The 20,081-nt window shown below is 40.0% G+C and overlaps 1 protein-coding gene across 2 annotated transcripts in view; it reads right to left on the bottom strand.

Annotated features, from left to right (window-relative positions):
• The window catches only part of FMN2 (formin 2), a 415,306-nt gene that overhangs the window by 109,096 nt on the left and 286,129 nt on the right, over nucleotides 1-20,081 (bottom strand). Inside the window, exon 14 of one of the 2 annotated variants that reach the window (XM_030936061.1) lies at nucleotides 9,171-9,263. The exons of the other annotated variant lie outside the window; for it this stretch is intronic. Within the exon in view, the coding sequence (XP_030791921.1) occupies nucleotides 9,171-9,263 (93 nt within the window). The remainder of the gene's footprint in view (nucleotides 1-9,170; nucleotides 9,264-20,081) is intronic. 2 annotated transcript variants of the gene reach the window in all.

Genomic DNA, 20,081 nt, shown 5'->3' with positions numbered 1-20,081 from the left:
CACATATATACATATATACACATATATATATATACAGCAACACTGCTACTCATGCATGCCACACACATATATATCTACACATACATATGTATGTGTATATATACCACTATGAGTATATATACACATACATATGTATGTGTGTGTAGATATATATGTGTGTGTATATATATGTATGTGCATATATATATACTTATAGTGGCATATATACACATACATATGTGTGTGTATGTGTATATATATGCACATACATGCTTATCCATGCAAATTATCTCTGGAAGGCTAGAAATGAAATATAACATTGGTTCAAATAGAGGACAGTAATAGTGAGAAGACTTACATTCCATTATGGTCCTGTATTTTATAACAGATACATGCACTCTTTAAATATTCCCATCACTCATTCATAGAGAAATGAAGAATGAGGCCCAGCTTTCTATCTTAGACAATCACATGGGTGGTAGCACTATTTCCAATGTTAGAGAACACAAGCGGGGCAGAAGAACTGAGACGCTTGTGTTGAATTGACAGTCATTCCTTCATTCATTCATCGGTGAAGTAAATCTTTATTGGGCGTCTGTGATGTACTAGGTGCTGAAGACACAGCATGGAACACATTATGGAGATATTTAGTGTGAGGTGCCGGTGGGAGCATCCGAGTGGAAATATGCAGGAGGCGGTGGTTAGGGACTCCCATATGGAATCGATTCCCCGTCACTCCTCAGAGGCTCTTTGATCAAGTCTCATCTACGGTTATATAATGAATGATTGTGGCTGCTGGAAATCTAACCCTCAGAACGAACTGGTGATATAAACTATTTTTCTTTCTAGAAGAATCACTTCAAATTCATGCTTCTCAAATGTTAAGAGTGGCAGGAAAGGTACCTTTAAAATGGAATCATCATTTGTCACCACAATAGGGGAAAGAGCTTTGTCCATCTGGTTCATGGTGTCTGCACGAACGTTTCACTAATACAAAAGTGTAATCATTTGGCAGTCCGGTTATTAGTGACTTTTGAGTTTAATTGATTATCTTACATGGGATTTCATCTGTATTTATGGTTTCTAACACCTAACACCACAAAACTCCCCTATCTGGGTCTCTTACTATATTACAATGATTTTTAAATTAAAATACTGCTCCGGCCTCCTTTTAAAGATCTTGATTCCAGCATGACTTTGCCGTCTATTGTATTTCAGTCAAGTAATGAGCCTTCTGAGAATTTGTTTCCTCGTCATAAAATGAGGATAATAATGGCTACTCGGACTGACCTAAAGAGTCGTGAAACTAAAATTGCATGGAGTATAAATGGCTTTGCTTCATTCTTCAGCACAGCAGAAATAGTATAAAGGCTTAATAATTGTTACCCTATGACCTTCTTTTCTCCCCACCTGCACACCAGAAATTTACTGAATCCCCCACTTTCCCCTAAAGCACAATTACCCACACAAAGTGGCAGAGGCAGGGGAGTCTCCCAGGCTTGCTCCTACAGCCTGGGCCAGCATGACCAGCATGGGGACACCTGAGCCCTGAGGCAGGTGGCAGGCTGGGGGGCACAGGGGACACAGGGGTGGGGAAAAGGTAGGACAAGGGCAGAGGCTCTGGCTGGAAGTTCTGAACCCCCAGCATAATAAAGGGAAGGGAGAAAAAGAGTGGGTGATGTGTAGAGCTGGCAGGACCCCGAGAGCTTCACAGGCAGGTGGGGGAGTACACACAGAATGAAAAGAGGGTAAAACCAGCCCTTAGGATGCAGCCTCTGTCCTGGGTCTCAGGGAACACTTGCACATGCATGCACACGAGATAAGAAGCTCCTGCTAAAAGGGGCAGGAGCCAGAGACCTGCTCTCATTCAAGCTTAAAACTGGGAGGGGCTAAGCAAGGGCTCAGACCAAGTCCCGCGATTTACCAGCAGGCAAGTGTTTTGGTTTTTCTCCAAAAGGGAAATTTAAAAATCTACAGAAAATCATACCAAATTCATAATGGTAAAAGTGGTTTGCTTAAAAGACAATCATGCTTCTTTTTCAACATTAAATGGTCAATGAAGGAAGATTACACCAAAAAATCAAACATACCTGTTTTCATTACTGGAAAAAGTGTCTTTATCATATTTTCAGAAAAAAACAGAAGTACAACATGAAACATGCACCCTCCCCCCCCCCCCCCCACGTAGAGAGTACTGCTCCATATTCCTTTCTGAGAAAGATACTCACTTCTACTAGGATTTTCAGTCTTTGGCACAGTTAACAGCCACTGCTTTCACCATCGCTTTGTTCTCAAGTATAGCATTACTGATACTAGAGACTGTATATTTAAGAGCTGGGGTTTCAACATTCTTTTAATTATAAGCATGTGATTACAGATTTATGCATTTTCATTGTGGTTCTGTTCCCCTAGTTCAGCCACAATTTACTATGCTTAAAGAAGAAATGTTTGCGAAAAGGCAGGGGTAGAAATATGAAGAGCAAGATCAGTGAAAAATCCTATTAGCTATTTTTGATTTATAAAATCATGGTAGGGACTTTATGTAATAGCATGGAGAGAACCCCCGACTCCTTTGTAAAAAAATTGCCATTTGTCCAGAAAACAGTTGAGCTTAAGTTTTAAGATATACACTTATCAAAATGTACCATATGATTAAAAAGGCACTGAAGGCCCACAAAGGAGAACCAGGCTTGTATTTCTCTCCCAGAGACTTCAACAGGAGCAGATCCATACATAAAGGTCATCCATTCCATCTAAGGTTCTTTACAGTTCAGCAATAACATGGTTTTTGTGTGTATACTTTGTCGAAAATACAAACTAGATTCAAAAATAAAGAGAGAGAAAAAAGGAAGGAGTGTGCTGAGTTCTGAGAGATATATTAGGAAAACGTGAGTCCCCAGTGATCACATTTATTTCATCTTTCTATATCCCACATTTTCTGCTATTAAAAAAATAGAAAATTTAACACCAAACTGCAAATAAATGCTGAATGACCATCTGGAGATTAAGAATTAGTTGTCTTCATCTCACATGCACAAAAACAAAACCATCACATATGTTGGTTTTGCAACAGAAAAATCCTATGTCACATATGGTTTCTTGTCACATATGTGACAGAAAATAGAGATAAGCTAAGTTACAGTAACTCTGATTAAAGAGTTCAGTCCAACACATATGCATCAGTTATAGTTGTCCCGCAGTAAGATCTGTGCACTCTAGTTCTTCGCTTCTATGTTAAAAGCTCAGAAAATCAATGTCTGCTCATGCCAATCCAAGAAACATTTTCTGTCCACTGACCTCCACCTTCATATCCACAAGCCCAGATGTTGTTCAGTCCTTATTTACTCAGTGCATTTGAACATGTGCTACTATGAGTATTTGCATTTGCTCTTTTCTAAAACTCTTCCCAAGTCTGGCTTCAGTAACAAAAGAATCCGTCAATTTTCTTCCTATTACCTCACTACTAACCTGGTTTTCCTCTGTCCATCCTAAAAATGCTATTCTCCTCCAGAATACTATCCCTGGATCTATTTTTTCCTGTCCTCCTAGGTGACCACATCCATGCAAGAATAACCTTGCTTAAGATGCCCAGTCCTCAATCTCAGATCTCTATGCCAAGTTCAGCTCATATACCCAACTGTCCACTGGGGATGCCCACTTGCATGTTTACATATGGGTAATCATGCCAACCATTCAAATCTTTCCCTCCATGCGTGTTCTCTATCTCAATGATTAGTACCCCCACTCACCCAGATACTCAAACCTAAAATCTAGACACCTACCCATCATCTCCTTGTCCGTTTGGTTCTATCTTTTTATTATCCCTCACAGCTATTCTGTCTTCAGCACCAACACTGCTATTCTCTCTTCAGCACCATCACCATCTCCTTAGTACAAGGCCTTCTCATTTCTTTACCAGTGTACCATAATGATCTTAAAAGTGGTCTCCTGCTTCCAAGTCTGATCTGCCCCCACTGATCCCTTGATCAATGGGAAACTGTTGCTCCCCAAGAGCAACTTCTGCTCCCCAAGACTTCTGGATGAAGCCTAAGTCCCTCAGCCAGGAATATATATTCAGCCTCATCACACTATACTCCCTCCCACAATGCAACTACCAACTTGCTTGTGTCCATTTCTTTGTGTTGTGTTTTTTTCCTTCTGTAGTTTACACTCTCTCACCCCCCAATCATTCCTCTAATAATCAAGTATTACAGTCACTAAAAAGACTTGTTCTCTCCACAGGTGTATATTTAGCACCCCTCTTACAGTTTCACGCTTTGTAAGATAGAGTACATCTAAGTGTTGTTGAAGGAATCAAGCCCAGAAGGAAAACGTACAACTGCAGTTGAGAGAGAAAGGGGAGGTAACTCTAGGAGTGGATTCCTGGATAAAAATAGGAGTATCCGGTCCAGAGCATGTGGGTAAGGATCTGCCTTTAATGAGAGCTGGCTTTTCCTTCTCTTGTAGTGAAAGACGCACAGAAAATACAGATTCAGATGCTGTTGGTTTGCAGATGTGATGGTGGGTAGCTGTGGGAGCTTCTGTATAATCATGTAACTGTTTCTCATTGAGGTTATCATTAGAGACATAGGTAAATGGAACAGGAAGATTGCGAAGATTTGGGAAGGGATGATATAAACGAATCTCAGAAATAGAGAAAGCTCAATTTGCAATCTAGTAATATTGTCGAGAAAAATATGAGTTCTGTCAGTGGGTTCATGAATTTAAAGTGACAACTAGTCAGTGTCCTTGTAAGGACCTTCCTACAAACAAAAATGATCAGCTGCTCAATACTGTGGTGCAAATATGGAGAAGGCAAAGAGATGAGCTTAACGAGGGTTGCTGGACCTATGCTTGTGAGCAAGACAGTGTACACTGTACTGTGCATTGTTCTGGGTATGGGGTTACAGCAAGAAGCAAAGCAAAATTGCCTTCTTAATGAAGCTTATACTATCGAGGGACAACTAAATGATGCAGTTGCAGACAGTGATAAGTGTTATGAAGAACATAAAGCCGGGTGGTGGTCAGAACAATTTTTGAGTGAGTATATTCTCAATTCTCCTAAGGAGGGTACAAATCTAGCACCTTTACAAACAATGAATGCCTTATAACAGTAGGGCTACATTCTCTAAATATGCCTCTTTTAGGGCAGAGGTGAGAGATGTTCCCAGTGAGGAGGTGTTTAAACAGAGACCATGAAATCTTGGCTTCAGTAGAACTAGGAAGATATAGAGGGAAAACTGAATGGGTTGCAGGGCTAGATGAATTCCGTAAGACTCTTAAGAGTGTGGGATCACTGACCACACGATAGCTGAATTACAGGGATAAGAGATGTTTCTGTTATACAGAGGCAGCTAATGCAATAAAGACATTTGGGCAGTATTGGGCATAGCTTCTTGAATTGCTCAAGAGATTTTAGATTTTGAGGATGAGGCACATTAAAAAAGACTCTGCTTGTATATGGATCACGAGGTCAGGAGATCGAGACCATCCTGGCCAACACGGTGAAACCCTGTCTCTACTAAAAAATACAAAAAAACTAGCCGGGCGAGGTGGGGGGCGCCTGTAGTCCCAGCTACTCAAGAGGCTGAGGCAGGAGAATGGTGTAAACCCGAGAGGCGGAGCTTGCAGTGAGCCGAGATCCAACCACTGCACTCCAGACTGGGTGACAGAGCGAGACTCCATCTCAAAAAAAAAAAAAAAAAAAAAAAAAAAAAAAAAAAATATATATATATATATATATATATATATATATATATATGTAATCATACCCATATAAATGAATCTAAGCACAGAGGCCGATGTAAGAATACTATTAGTGATGGAAGCCTAGTTATAAGCAAAGATTTGGCATTTGTTTGTGCTAAGATGGTATTTTCTTTAGTTTATAATTTTAATTTTAGAATCATGTCCTGATAAACTAGAAGAAACATGAGGGCAAAGGAATTGGCTACATCCTTTAAAATTTACCTTTATTTTAAAATTTTGAGACAGAGCCTTGCTCTGTCTCCCAGGTTGGAGTGCAGTGGCACAATCTCAGCTCACTGCAATCTCTGCCTCCCGGGTTCAAGTGATTCTCATGTCTTAGCCTCCTGAGTAGCTGGGAATACAGGTGTGCACCACCATACCCGGCTAACTTTTGTATTTTTAGTAGAGATGGGGTTTCAGGCTGGTCTCAAACTCCTGGCCTCATATGATCCATGCACTTTAGCCTCCCAACGTGCTGGGATTATGGGAGAGAGCCACTGGGCCTGGCCTTACAAATTTATTTGAAGGGAATAATATGGTTAGGCTTTGTGTCCCCACTCAAATCTCATCTTGAACTGTAATGCCCATAATCCATATGTCATGGGAGAGATGAGGTGGAGGTAATTGAATCATGGGGGCAATTTCCCCAAGCCGTTCTTATGATAGGGAGCGAGTGCTCACGAAATCGAATGGTTTTTTCGTAAGGGGCTCTTCCCTCTTCGCTTAGCACTTCTCCTGCCTGCCACCTTGTAAAGAAGATGCCTTCCTTCCCCTTTGTCTTCTGCCATGATTGCAAGTTTCCTGAGGCCTCCCCAGACGTGCTGACAGTGAGTCAATTAAACATCTTTTCTTTATAAATTACCCAGTCTCGGGCAGTTCTTTATAGCAGTATGAAAATGGACTAGAACAGGAAACATATCTGGAACTCCATTGTTTCCCTACATGTTATTGAAAACAGCTTTGAGAGTGACTATGCTTAAAGTGAGACTTTTATTCTTTCATATTGTTAACACACTTGATCTACACACATTTGATGTACACAGGTGTTTTTCAAAACATTTTCTGTTGTTGTTTATGTTGTTGTTATCACCTGTCTTCCAGGTAATGCAGAATGTAAGGTCCATTAAGACACATACATTTTCTCATTCACTGCTGTAAATCATACCCAATAGAACAGCAGGGCATATTGAAAGCATTAAAATAATTTTTAAATGAACCAAAAAGAGCAGATGCAGAGAAGAGATAAAAAGGCAACTGAAAGTGGTGGAAGGGGCGCCATGAAGACTCACCTTGTTTAACTTAACACAAAAAGGTGAAGCATTTCCTGCTTCTAAGAATACAGTATATAGGTTAGTATCCTTACAACATTGTTTTCACTTAACATGGAGTAGTATAAAAAAGAGTTAATATCTGAGTTTCATAATAAGGAGGTTAAAAGATCTTCCTGGCGGGGCACGGTGGCTCACGCCTGTAATCCCAGCACTCTGGGAGGCCGAGGTGGGTGGATCACAAGGTCAGGAGTTCAAGAATAGCCTGGCCAACATAGTGAAACCCCGTCTCTATTAAAAATACAAAAAATTAGCCGGGCATGGTGGCAGGTGCCTGTAATTGCAGCTACTCGGGAGGCTGAGGCAGGAGAATCACTTGAACCTGGGAGGTGGAGGTTGCAGTGAGCTGAGATCGCACCACTACACACCAGTCCAGTGACAGTACGAGACTCCATCTCAAAAAAAAAAAAAAAAAAAAAAAAAATCTGAAAGGTTGTTAAAATCCGAAGAGATACTTACTTACACATTTAGTATGACTGGGCAATCCCATCTTTCCTACCAGGGAACCACTAGACAAATCCTAAACACCTCTAACTGTTTTTCAAATCATTATAAATGACTACCAGAGATATGATATTTGGCTGACAGTCTGTGTTTTGAAAGCACATGTGTTGCAAAATATAATTTCACTATTCAGTATGGAAAACACCAGTCTCAATGCCTGGTCTATAAATTGTGGATTCAAAATATTATATAATAAATCACATATCATGTGACCAAGAATAAGAGTGACACTTGTTTACATTTTGTATGTGAAATCCAGTGAATTGCTTGATTGCTTTTTTGAATAAATCCTAGGATTAAGGATTCCTTTCTTCTTACATGACAAAAATGAATATTCTATGCTTTTACCTATATTATTTCCTGTTACATTTTTTAAAAATGTGCTACATATTCTTGACTCCACAAACCCACTAGATGGAAAAAGCACGATTCACTTTTATTCACTACTAAGAGTAGAATGAGTTTACAAAATGTTCACTAATATTTACTATAGGACTAACGATTTCAGTCAAAGGATCCTTTAAGAATCAATGAGCAGATTTTCCACTCTAAGTCATGAAGACCTCGGAATTTGAAAATGACATTCACCTTGATTTATGAGTTTCACCAGAGTTCTGTTTCAATCTTCACAATTATCCTAAATGATTAAATAGTATTTTCCCATCTTAAAAAAAGCTGTGCCTAACATTTAATCAAATTGTAGTATGACTAATTCATTGTAAGTCATCATTAATGACACTTGAACAACCTATAACAAAATAAAGTATGGAGCCAATCTTCAGAGTTTTCTTGGCCTCAGTCTCAAGCCATGTCAGCCTCTAGGAGAATTCCTGAAACAGAAAGAACTTTCCCAGAGCGTGGCATGGTACAAATCTGATCTTCAGAGGAGATGGAACATTCCAAAGTTGAAATATTTTGAGTAGTAAATGCTTTGATATAATTAAAAGTTTCAGTGATTTCAAGCATCAAGACTTTTAATAGATGTTTTCCTCTTAAATTTTTTTTGTTTCTTTATTGTCTTCTAAAATTTTCCATCCCTGCCTATCTCCTAGAAACGCAGGAAGAGTCCATGAGATAATATTTATAACGTTTTTAAGCTCCCTGGAAGAAAGGTGTTGAATATCCAGAGGTATTGGTGTATCCCATTAAAAAACTGCAGATAATGCTCTGAAGATCTGAACAACATCAATATAGTCTGTTCTCTGGATACAATGTTTTGACAAGCCAAATAAATACCAGGTTGAAATGAGGTCATCAGCACAATTAAAATGTAAAATAATACCATCTAATTTTCTATCACAAAAAGCATAGAATTGTTAATGTCTTACAAAGATGAGTTATTTTAACTAATATCTAGTGTATTTACTGTCATGCAAGCAAACATTAATAATGAACATTATCCACAAAATAGCATGTTTATCAAATTGCTAGCCTCTTACAACTCTGTGACTCATAATTCAACTTAATCTGTTTTTCTGTAATGTCAAAATAAGCCCTTTTAAAGCAATATGTATTTTTCAAACAATGCCTTTTACCTTTTTTTTTTTTTTTTTTTTTTTTTTTTTTTTGCTGAAAGGGGAGAAAAACATAACACATCTCTTTGGAATTTACCTTGAATAATAAATTGTTCCATGTTTTCTTTAAAAGGCTGCATGTGCTCTTTTGAGGAGACCTGGTATACTTTCCCCGCTTCAACTTCACAGGCTGAAATTAGACAGAACATTATTTAGAGTGTCACACTGTTAGTGGAGCATTAAGGCAATTTTGAAAACATCTTAGCTAATGTTAGAAAATTCTGTTAACTCCCCTAATCAGCATATGTTCTGCACACATTTTGGAAACATCCAAATACGGACATGAGAAGCCGATGATCAAGGCTTCCTTTTAGAGGGCTGTAAAAAGAAATTGTGCAGAATTTATCATCTCAGTTTGATTATTCCCAAACCAATCAGTTGGGCATGTTATATAACCTCTAAATCTCAGTCTCTTCATCTGTAAAATGGGCATGAGAGCAGAGCCTGCCTCACAGTGCAGTTATAAGGATCACATCTGTTAAGAGACGTAAAGTGTTAGAATAATGCCTGGCACAGAGTAAAGCAATATGTAACTATTTTCTATCATCATCATCATTATTATCAACTGACTGATAATAAAAATTTATTCCTAAAGACCAAATTTCTGAAAAATAAAAAATAATAACATGGGTAGTAACGTTAGTATAGCATCCAATAATTTTAGAGCATCTATTACATGTCAGATGCATTTTATCCATTATTTAACATAATCCTTAGAATTAAGCCCATCAAGCAGACATTATTACTTCCTTTTACAACTGAGAAAGTTAAGGCTCAAATAAGGCACTAATTTGCTCAAGGGTCCACAGAGAACAAGCAGCACATTCATAACTGAAAGCCTGATCTGACACCATAGTTTACCCTCTTTTCATGCCTGTGGAATCATGAATGTCTTAGGTAGTCTACAGATTCCACTTGGATTAATATCAAGAAGTACCTCTAAGAAGATTTCTGAAGAAATGTGTGCCATTATGGTGATAGTAAGAAACCAGAGCCAGTTACGAAGTAATTCAACAATGAAAAGTACATATTTAAACACAAAACTTTGGATAGAACACATCTCATGAAAAAAAACACAAACGCAAAACCTCTCACTACAGTTCTTAAGGCAAGGTTGCCGTTTCTCCCAGGAGACTTTGTCATTGCACTTCTAATATATTTTCTTTCTTTTATAAAGCTACAGTTTTCTCTTTTTTCCCTCTAGGTCATTAGTTTAAGCATGGGAATCTAGGAAGGCTGTATTATTAGTGCACATTCTTCCCAGCAAATGTGGATGACTTTGGGCTTAGTAAAATCTAAGACCAGTGTAGGCAGATCCAGGGTTCTCTCTGCCCGTCTGCTTCTTATCCCTTACCTGTGCCCAGGTAACCTCTTGGAGGTTGGATGCTGGAGAATTTCTAACCCATATCCATAGCCCATGTATTTCATAGCTCCAGACTCAACACATGAAACTTTCACCTGAACAGAATTCCTCATGGACTTCTCTAAACCTGCCACCTCCCTTATTCTCCCTTCACTGGTAGCACCACCACCTGACCTAAGTAACTTAAGCCAAAACAGGAGACTCATTCTCAACTCCTTCTCTTTATTCCAACATCCTGTTGTTTTTACCTCCATTCTTCAGTTGACCCCATCCTCTCCATTCCTGTTCTATTCTGGTACAAATGCCCTCATTGTTCCTACGGAGGCTACTGTGAAATCCTCTTACCCTTGGCTTGGCTTCCCATCTCCAGTCTTCCACAGATCCATGCTCCTCCTCATAGCCTTAAAAGCATCCAGAAGAGACCCAATCTAAAACTGTTCCATGACCTCCGCCCTCTCAGCTACACTCTGAATACAGGAAGAATTGCAAAGCCTACACCATGACTTGTAGCACTCACTGCAATGTCAACTTTCCAACCGTCTTTCAAATCATCCATCTCCCTCTAGTCCTGGTATCTTCCGCAGACTCAATGCAAACGTTAATCTCCAGATGTAACTGCCCCTGAAAAGCATTCCCTGACCTCCCCACAGGGCCTGCTTTTCTCCATTCCCTGCCACCTGTCTCCAAGCAGGATGAGGTGTCCCTCTTTGGTGATTCCAGGGCATCTTGTGTATACAGAGTTAAGGCTGTCATTTACTGAGTACTTTTTACATGCCAGGAATAGTATTAAGCATGTTACCCGTACTGTTCCATTCAATCCTCATAAAACCCTTTGAAGTAGATGATTAACATGCTTACTTTACATCAGAGAAAAATGAACTACAAAGAGATTGCCCACATTTCTATAGTTCTCAAGCTGAGGAGGTGGGATTCAGTATCAACTACCACACTATATTAAAGTTATTTGTAACTGTGTGTCTTCTGCCCCACTAGACTGAGCTACTTGAAAGGAAATCCATCTTATTTCCATTTGTGCATGACTTAGGCAATAAATTGCTGTTGGATGGGTTAGTTGCTGTATAAATAGTTACTTAAGTGGAAATAACATTCTAGATGTTGAAATCTAGCAGACAGGGTTTAAAATTCCAGGTCACCCATCACTGAATGGGCCTTATGATTTGGGGCTAATTATCTAACCTTTTTAGATCTTAGTTGCATTATATGGTAGTGAGTTTAATAAAATCTCTGACCAAGTATTGAAGATGGCCGAATAGGAACAGCTCCAGTTTCCAACTCCTGGCACGAGCGACACAGAAGACCGCTGATTTCTGCATTTTCAACTGAGGTACTGGGGTCATCTCACTGGGGAGTGCCGGATAATCGGTGCTGGTCAACTGCTGCAGCCCGACCAGCGAGAGCTGAAGCAGGGTGAGGCATTGCCTCACCTGGGAAGCGCAAGGGGGAAGGGAATCCCTTTTCCTAGCCAGGCGAACTGAGATACACAACACCTGGAAAATCGGGTAATTCCCACCCCAATATTGCGCTTTAAGCAAACGGGCACACCAGGTGATTATACCCACACCTGGCTGGGAGGGTCCCACGGCCACGGAGCCTCCCTCATTGCTAGCACAGCAGTCTGCAATCTAACCGCAAGGCAGCAGTGAGACTGGGGGAGGGGCGCCCGCCATTGCTGAGGCTTAAGTAGGTAAACAAAGCCACTGGGAAGCTCGAACTGGGTGGAGCTCACAGCAGCTCAAGGAAGCCTGCCTGTCTCTGTAGACTCCACCTTTGGGGACAGGGCGCAGCTAAAAAAACAACAGGGAAAGCAGCAGAGGCCTGTGCAGACCCGAACAACTCTGTCTGCAAGCTTTGAAGAGAGCAGTGGATCTCCCAACACGGAGGTTGAGATCTGAGAACGGACAGACTGCCTGCTCAAGTGGGTCCCTGACCCCTGAGTAGCCTAACTGGGAGACATCCCCCACTAGGGGCAGTCTGACACCCCACACCTCACAGGATGGAGTACACCCCTGAGAGGAAGCTCCCAAAGTAAGAATCAGACAGGTACACTCGCTGTTCAGCAATATTTTATCTTTTGCAACCTCTGCTGCTGATACCCAGGCAAACAGGGTCTGGAGTGGACCTCAAGCAATCTCCAACAGACCTACAGCTGAGGGTCCTGACTATTAGAAGGAAAACTATCAAACAGGAAGAACACCTATACCAAAACCCCATCAGTACGTCACCATCATCAAAGACCAGAGGCAGATAAAACCACAAAGATGGGGAAGAAGCAGGGCAGAAAAGCTGGAAATTCAAAAAATAAGAGCGCATCTCCCCCTGCAAAAGAGCGCAGCTCATCGCCAGCAACGGATCAAAGCTGGTCAGAGAATGACTTTGACAAGATGAGAGAAGAAGGCTTCAGTCCATCAAACTTCTCAGAGCTAAGGGAGGAATTACGTACCCAGTGCAAAGAAACTCAAAATCTTGAAAAAATAGTGGAAGAATTAAGAGCTAGAATAATTAATGCAGAGAAGGTCATAAATGAAATGACAGAGATGAAAATCATGACACGAGAAATACGTGACAAATCCACAAGCTTCAGTAACTGACTTGATCAACTGGAAGAAAGAGTATCAGCGATTGAGGATCAAATGAATGAAATGAAGCGAGAAGAGAAACCAAAAGATAAAAGAAGAAAAAGAAATGAACAAAGCCTGCAAGAAGTATGGAATTATGTACAAAGACCAAATCTACGTCTGATTGGGGTGCCTGAAAGTGAGGGGGAAAATGGAACCAAGTTGGAAAACACTCTTCAGGATATCATCCAGGAGAACTTCCCCAACCTAGTAGGGCAGGCCAACATTCAAATTCAGGAAATACAGAAAACACCACAAAGATACTCCTCCAGAAGAGCAACTCCAAGACACATAATTGCCAGATTCACCAAAGTTGAAATGAAGGAAAAAATCTTAAGGGCAGCCAGAGAGAAAGGTCGGGTTACCCACAAAGGAAGCCCATCAGACTAACAGCAGACCTCTCGGCAGAAACTCTACAAGCCAGAAGAGAGTGGGGGACAATATTCAACATTCTTAAAGAAAAGAATTTTAAACCCAGAATTTCATATCCAGCCAAACTAAGTTTCATCAGTGAAGGAGAAATAAAATCCTCTACAGATAAGCAAATGCTTAGAGATTTTGTCACCACCAGGCCTGCCTTACAAGAGACCCTGAAGGAAGCCCTAAACATGGAAAGGAACAACCGGTACCAGCCATTGCAAAAACATGCCAAAATGTAAAGACCATAGAGGCTAGGAAGAAACTGCATCAACTAACGAGCAAAATAACCAGTTAATATCATAATGGCAGGATCAAGTTCACACATAACAATATTAACCTTAAATGTAAATGGACTAAATGCTCCAATTAAAAGACACAGACTGGCAAACTGGATAAAGAGTCAAGACCCATCAGTCTGCTGTATTCAGGAGACCCATCTCACATGCAGAGACATACATAGGCTCAAAATAAAGGGATGGAGGAAGATCTACCAAGCAAATGGAGAACAAAAAAAAAAAGCAGGGGTTGCAATCCTAGTCTCTGATAAAATAGACTTTAAACTATCAAAGATCAAAAGAGACAAGGCCATTACATAATGGTAAAGGGATCAATTCAACAGGAAGAGCTAACTCTCCTAAATATATATGCACCCAATACAGGAGCACCCACATTCATAAAGCAAGTCCTTAGAGACTTACAAAGAGACTTAGACTCCCATACAATAATAATGGGAGACTTCAACACTCCACTGTCAACATTAGACAGATCAACGAGACAGAAAGTTAACAAGGATATCCAGGAATTGAACTCATCTCTGCACCAAGCGGACCTAATAGACATCTATAGAACTCTCCACCCCAAATCAACAGAATATACATTCTTCTCAGCACCACATCGCACTTATTCCAAAATTGACCACATAATTGGAAGTAAAGCACTCCTCAGCAAATGTAAAAGAACAGAAATTATAACAAACTGTCTCTCAGACCACAGTGCAATCAAACTAGAACTCAGGACTAAGAAAGTCAATCAAAACCGCTCAACTACATGGAAACTGAACAACCTGCTCCTGAATGACTACTGGGTACATAACAAAATGAAGGCAGAAATAAAGATGTTCTTTGAAACCAATGAGAACAAAGATACAACGTACCAGAATCTCTGGGACACATTTAAAGCAGTGTGTAGAGGGAAATTTATAGCACTAAATGCCCACAAGAGAAAGCTGGAAAGATCTAAAAATGACACTCTAACATCACAATTAAAAGAATTGGAGAAGCAAGAGCAAACACATTCAAAAGCTAGCAGAAGGCAAGAAATAACTAAGATCAGAGCAGAACTGAAGGAGATAGAGACACAAAAAACCCTCCAAAAAATCAATGAATCCAGGAGTTGGTTTTTTGAAAAAATCAACAAAATTGACAGACCGCTAGCAAGACTAATAAAAAAGAAAAGAGAGAAGAATCAAATAGACGCAATAAAAAATGATAAAGGGGATACCACCACCGACCCCACAGAAATACAAACTACCATCAGAGAATACTATAAACACCTTTACGCAAATCAACTAGAAAATCTAGAAGAAATGGATAATTTCCTGGACACTTACACTCTCCCAAGACTAAACCAGGAAGAAGTTGAATCCCTGAATAGACCAATAGCAGGCTCTGAAATTGAGGCAATAATTAATAGCCTACCAACCAAAAAAAGTCCAGGACCAGATGGATTCACAGCTGAATTCTACCAGAGGTACAAAGAGGAGCTGGTACCATTCCTTCTGAAACTATTCCAATCAATAGAAAAAGAGGGAATCCTCCCTAACTCATTTTATGAGGCCAACATCATCCTGATACCAAAGCCTGGCAGAGACACAACAAAAAAAGAGAATTTTAGACCAATATCCCTGATGAACATCGATGCAAAAATCCTCAATAAAATACTGGCAAACCAGATTCAGCAGCACATCAAAAAGCTTATCCACCATGATCAAGTGGGCTTCATCCCTGGGATGCAAGGCTGGTTCAACATTCGCAAATCAATAAGCGTAATCCAGCATATAAACAGAACCAAAGACAAGAACCACATGATTATCTCAATAGATGCAGAAAAGGCTTTTGACAAAATTCAACACCCCTTCATGCTAAAAACGCTCAATAAATTCGGGATTCATGGAACGTACCTCAAAATAATAAGAGCTATTTATGACAAACCCACAGCCAATATCATGCTGAATGGGCAAAAACTGGAAAAATTCCCTTTGAAAACTGGCACAAGACAGGGATGCCCTCTCTCACCACTCCTATTCAACATAGTCTTGGAAGTTCTGGCGAGGGCAATCAGGCAAGAGAAAGAAATAAAGGGTATCCAGATAGGAAAAGAAGAAGTCAAATTGTCCCTGTTTGCAGATGACATGATTGTATATTTAGAAAACCCCATTGTCTCAGCCCAAAATCTCCTTAAGCTGTGAAGCAACTTCAGCAAAGTCTCAGGATACAAAATCAATGTGCAAAAATCACAAGCATTCTTATACACCAGTAACAGACAAACAGAGAGCCAAATCAGGAATGAACTTCCATTCACAATTGCTTCAAAGAGAATTAAATACCTAGGAATCCAACTTACAAGGGATGTAAAGGACTTCTTCAAGGAGAACTACAAACCACTGCTCAGTGAAATAAAAGAGGACACAAACAAATGGAAGAACATAGCATGCTCATGAATAGGAAGAATCAATATCGGGAAAATGGCCATACTGCCCAAGGTTATTTATAGATTCAATGCCATCCCCACCAAGCTACCAATGAGTTTCTTCACAGAACTGGAAAAAACGGCTTTAAAGTTCATATGGAACCAAAAAAGAGCCCGCATTGCCAAGACAATTCTAAGTCAAAAGAACAAAGCCGGAGGCATCATGCTACCTGACTTCAAACTATACTACAAGGCCACAGTAACCAAAACAGCATGGTACTTGTACCAAAACAGAGATATAGACCAATGGAACAGAACAGAGTCCTCAGAAATAATACCACACATCTACAGCCATCTGATCTTTGACAAACCTGAGAGAAACAAGAAATGGGGAAAGGACTCCCTATTTAATAAATGGTGCTGGGAAAATTGGCTAGCCATAAGTAGAAAGCTGAAACTGGATCCTTTCCTTACCCCTTATATGAAGATTAATTCAAGATGGATTAGAGACTTAAATGTTAGACCTAATACCATAAAAACCCTAGAAGAAAACCTAGGTAGTACCATTCAGGACATAGGCATGGGCAAGGACTTCATGTCTAAAACACCAAAAGCAACGGCAGCAAAAGCCAAAATTGACAAATGGGATCTGATTAAACTAAAGAGCTTCTGCACAGCAAAAGAAACTACCATCAGAGTGAACAGGCAACCTACAGAATGGGAGAAAATTTTTGCAACCTACTCATCTGACAAAGGGCTAATATCCAGAATCTACAAAGAACTCAAACAAATATACAAGAAAAAAACAAACAACCCCATCAAAAAGTGGGCAAAGGATATGAACAGACATTTCTCAAAAGAAGACATTCATACAGCCAACAGACACATGAAAAAATGCTCATCATCACTCGCCATCAGAGAAATGCAAATCAAAACCACAATGAGATACCATCTCACACCAGTTAGAATGGCAATCATTAAAAAGTCAGGAAGCAACAGGTGCTGGAGAGGATATGGAGAAATAGGAACACTTTTACACTGTTGGTGGGATTGTAAACTAGTTCAACCATTATGGAAAACAGTATGGCGATTCCTCAAGGATCTAGAACTAGATGTACCATATGACCCAGCCATCCCACTACTGGGTATATACCCAAAGGATTATAAATCATGCTGCTATAAAGACACATGCACACGTATGTTTATTGCGGCACTATTCACAATAGCAAAGACTTGGAATCAACCCAAATGTCCATCTGTGACAGACTGGATTAAGAAAATGTGGCACAGATACACCATGGAATATTATGCAGCCATAAAAAAGGATGAGTTTGCATCCTTTGTAGGGACATGGATGCAGCTGGAAACCATCGTTCTTAGCAAACTATCACAAGAACAGAAAACCAAACACCGCATGTTCTCACTCATAGGTGGGAACTGAACAATGAGATCACTTGGACTCGGGAAAGGGAACATCACACACCGGGGCCTATCATGGGGAGGGGGGAGGGGGAGGGATTGCACTGGGAGTTATACCTGATATAAATGATGAATTGAGGGGTGCTGACGAGTTGATGGGTGCAGCACACCAACATGGCACAAGTATACCTATGTAACAAACCTGCACGTTATGCACATGTACCCTAGAACTTAAAGTATAATAAAAAATAAAAATAAAAAAATAAAAATAAAATAAAATCTCTAACGCTAGTGTGATGATTAGCCACAACGGGTGTAAAATGTCTGAAACTGACTTTGTGCTAGCTAAGTACATGTACAAAAAACAGGAGCTATTGCTGCTATTGTTTTTATAAGAACCAAGTGGAGTTCAGCCTAAGGAAGTGTAAGATAAAATACAGGAGCTGTTTTCAAAGAGCTGAAGTGTGGTCTCATGGATAAGTGTGTGTTGACATTCTCTGCGTTGATCTCAAGGAAGGAGGAAGTTGAATGAGCAGAAGTTAGAGATGTTAGCTCTATGTAAGAGGGATGGCTAGTGTTTACGGAACTCCTACAGTGACCTAACCTGCCTTCTGAGGGGGTGAGCACTTTGTCACTGGGATTATTCAGAAAGTAGCTGACTGCTTGTTAGAAATGTAGAAAGGGATGGGTCAGATGACAAGACATCCGTAGTCAACTTCCTGTGGGCTGTATCACTTACGACAGCCTCATGAAGCTGGAAATCCTGCTCTTCAATGATGTTTCCAGATGCATATTAAGGATATATTTAAATCATGTCATAAATTTGAGAGTTTCCTAAAGCTGTGTAAGGATTCTGAATATATGGAAGACAAGTTACATCACTTAAAGGAAATGAGGCCGAGATTTAACAGCCCTTATCATTTCAGTGAATTATTTCTAGCAACGTCAGGTGACACAGTGTTCCCAAAAGTCTCTGAGCAGTTTTTTTTTTTAATTTTTATTTTTTTGAGACAAAGTCTTGCTCTGTTGCCCAGGCTGGAGTGCAGTGGCATGATCTCAGCTCACTGCAACCTCCATCTGCCGGTTCAAGCGGTTCTTGTGCCTCAGCCTCCCAAGTAGCTGGGATTATAGGCGCCTACCACCAAGCCCTGTTAATTTTGTATTTTTAGTAGAGACAGGGGTTCATCATGTTGGCCAGGCTGTTCTTGAACTCCTGACCTCAGGTGATCCACCTGCTTTGGCCTCCCAAAGTGCTGAGATTACTACCGGCCTCTGAGCAGTTTTTAATGTACACATGACACAGACATCGATCAACTATCTACTGATTCAAGGGACTGCTCTAGGCACTGATTACTGCCACAAACAGAACTGACAAAACCCCTGTCCTCAGGGAGCTTGTCTTCTACTACATTATAATCTTCAAGTAATGATTTTTCAATCCCAATGAGGAAAGTAAATAATAACTTTTCAATCCCAATGAGGAAAGTAAAATCCTATTAGCTTCATGTTTAATAACATATACTAGCATGGAAAAAAAAAATCTAATCTTTCACCTTGATTGATTTGCAAAACCTAAAAACCAGAGGCAAGGAAGGCTAATGTTTCCATTACTGGTCACAATTATTTCATTTTCCATTTTTAAGTTAAAAAGTAGAAGTAATAACTGTCCTTTTCTTCATGACATCATATACATCCATGACCTCATGCACACCCATGACCTCATACACACCCATGACCTCATACCATCCATGACATCATACAGTATCTTGGGGTCTAGGATCCTGTATGGGCATGCTAACACTAGAAACCTGCAGAATCATCTACCAGGTCTGGTGACCTAAAGAAGGACTTCATTAGCTGGGGAAATAGAGAAAGATCACAGACTGCCTGTGACAAAGTCTTCTACATGGTGACAACCATCCTCTGGGCCTTCATTTTTACTCTAATATGGAAACAATAGAATATTCAACAGATAAGAAAATGCATGCTATCATAATTTTCCTTCTTATTTTAAATTAATTTTCACTTAATTTTATCGATGTCCTTGGCCCATTCATATGAACTGTATTTGTACATCAATGCATGCAAAAACTATTTTTTCTATCTTTCCCCCTAACTTATAGAATTTCCTGTGCACAGTGGGAAACATGTAGAATTTCAGCTCTAGAAAAACTGTAAAGTCATTTGCTGGCAGCCTCATCTCATCTACAGTCCTCCTTCTAGAAGGTCATGAAACATACCTGTTCAATGTCTGGGTGTTTTCAGTGATGTGCATTCTTATTGCTTCCAGGCAGCTTTTTCCTTACTAAGCAGCTCAAATTATTAGAATTCCCAACTGTATACTGAGTAAATCTCTCTCCACAGTGTACCCCCTGTGGAATGATATGTCTGGAAGTTGCTTTAAAATATTATGGATATAGTC

Source organism: Rhinopithecus roxellana, chromosome 8 (genome assembly GCF_007565055.1).
Source record: "Rhinopithecus roxellana isolate Shanxi Qingling chromosome 8, ASM756505v1, whole genome shotgun sequence".
In the NCBI taxonomy this organism is placed as follows: Eukaryota; Metazoa; Chordata; class Mammalia; order Primates; family Cercopithecidae; genus Rhinopithecus; species Rhinopithecus roxellana.
The sequence above is the reverse complement of the archived record's forward strand: the minus strand, read 5'-3'. Positions and strand labels throughout refer to the sequence as shown.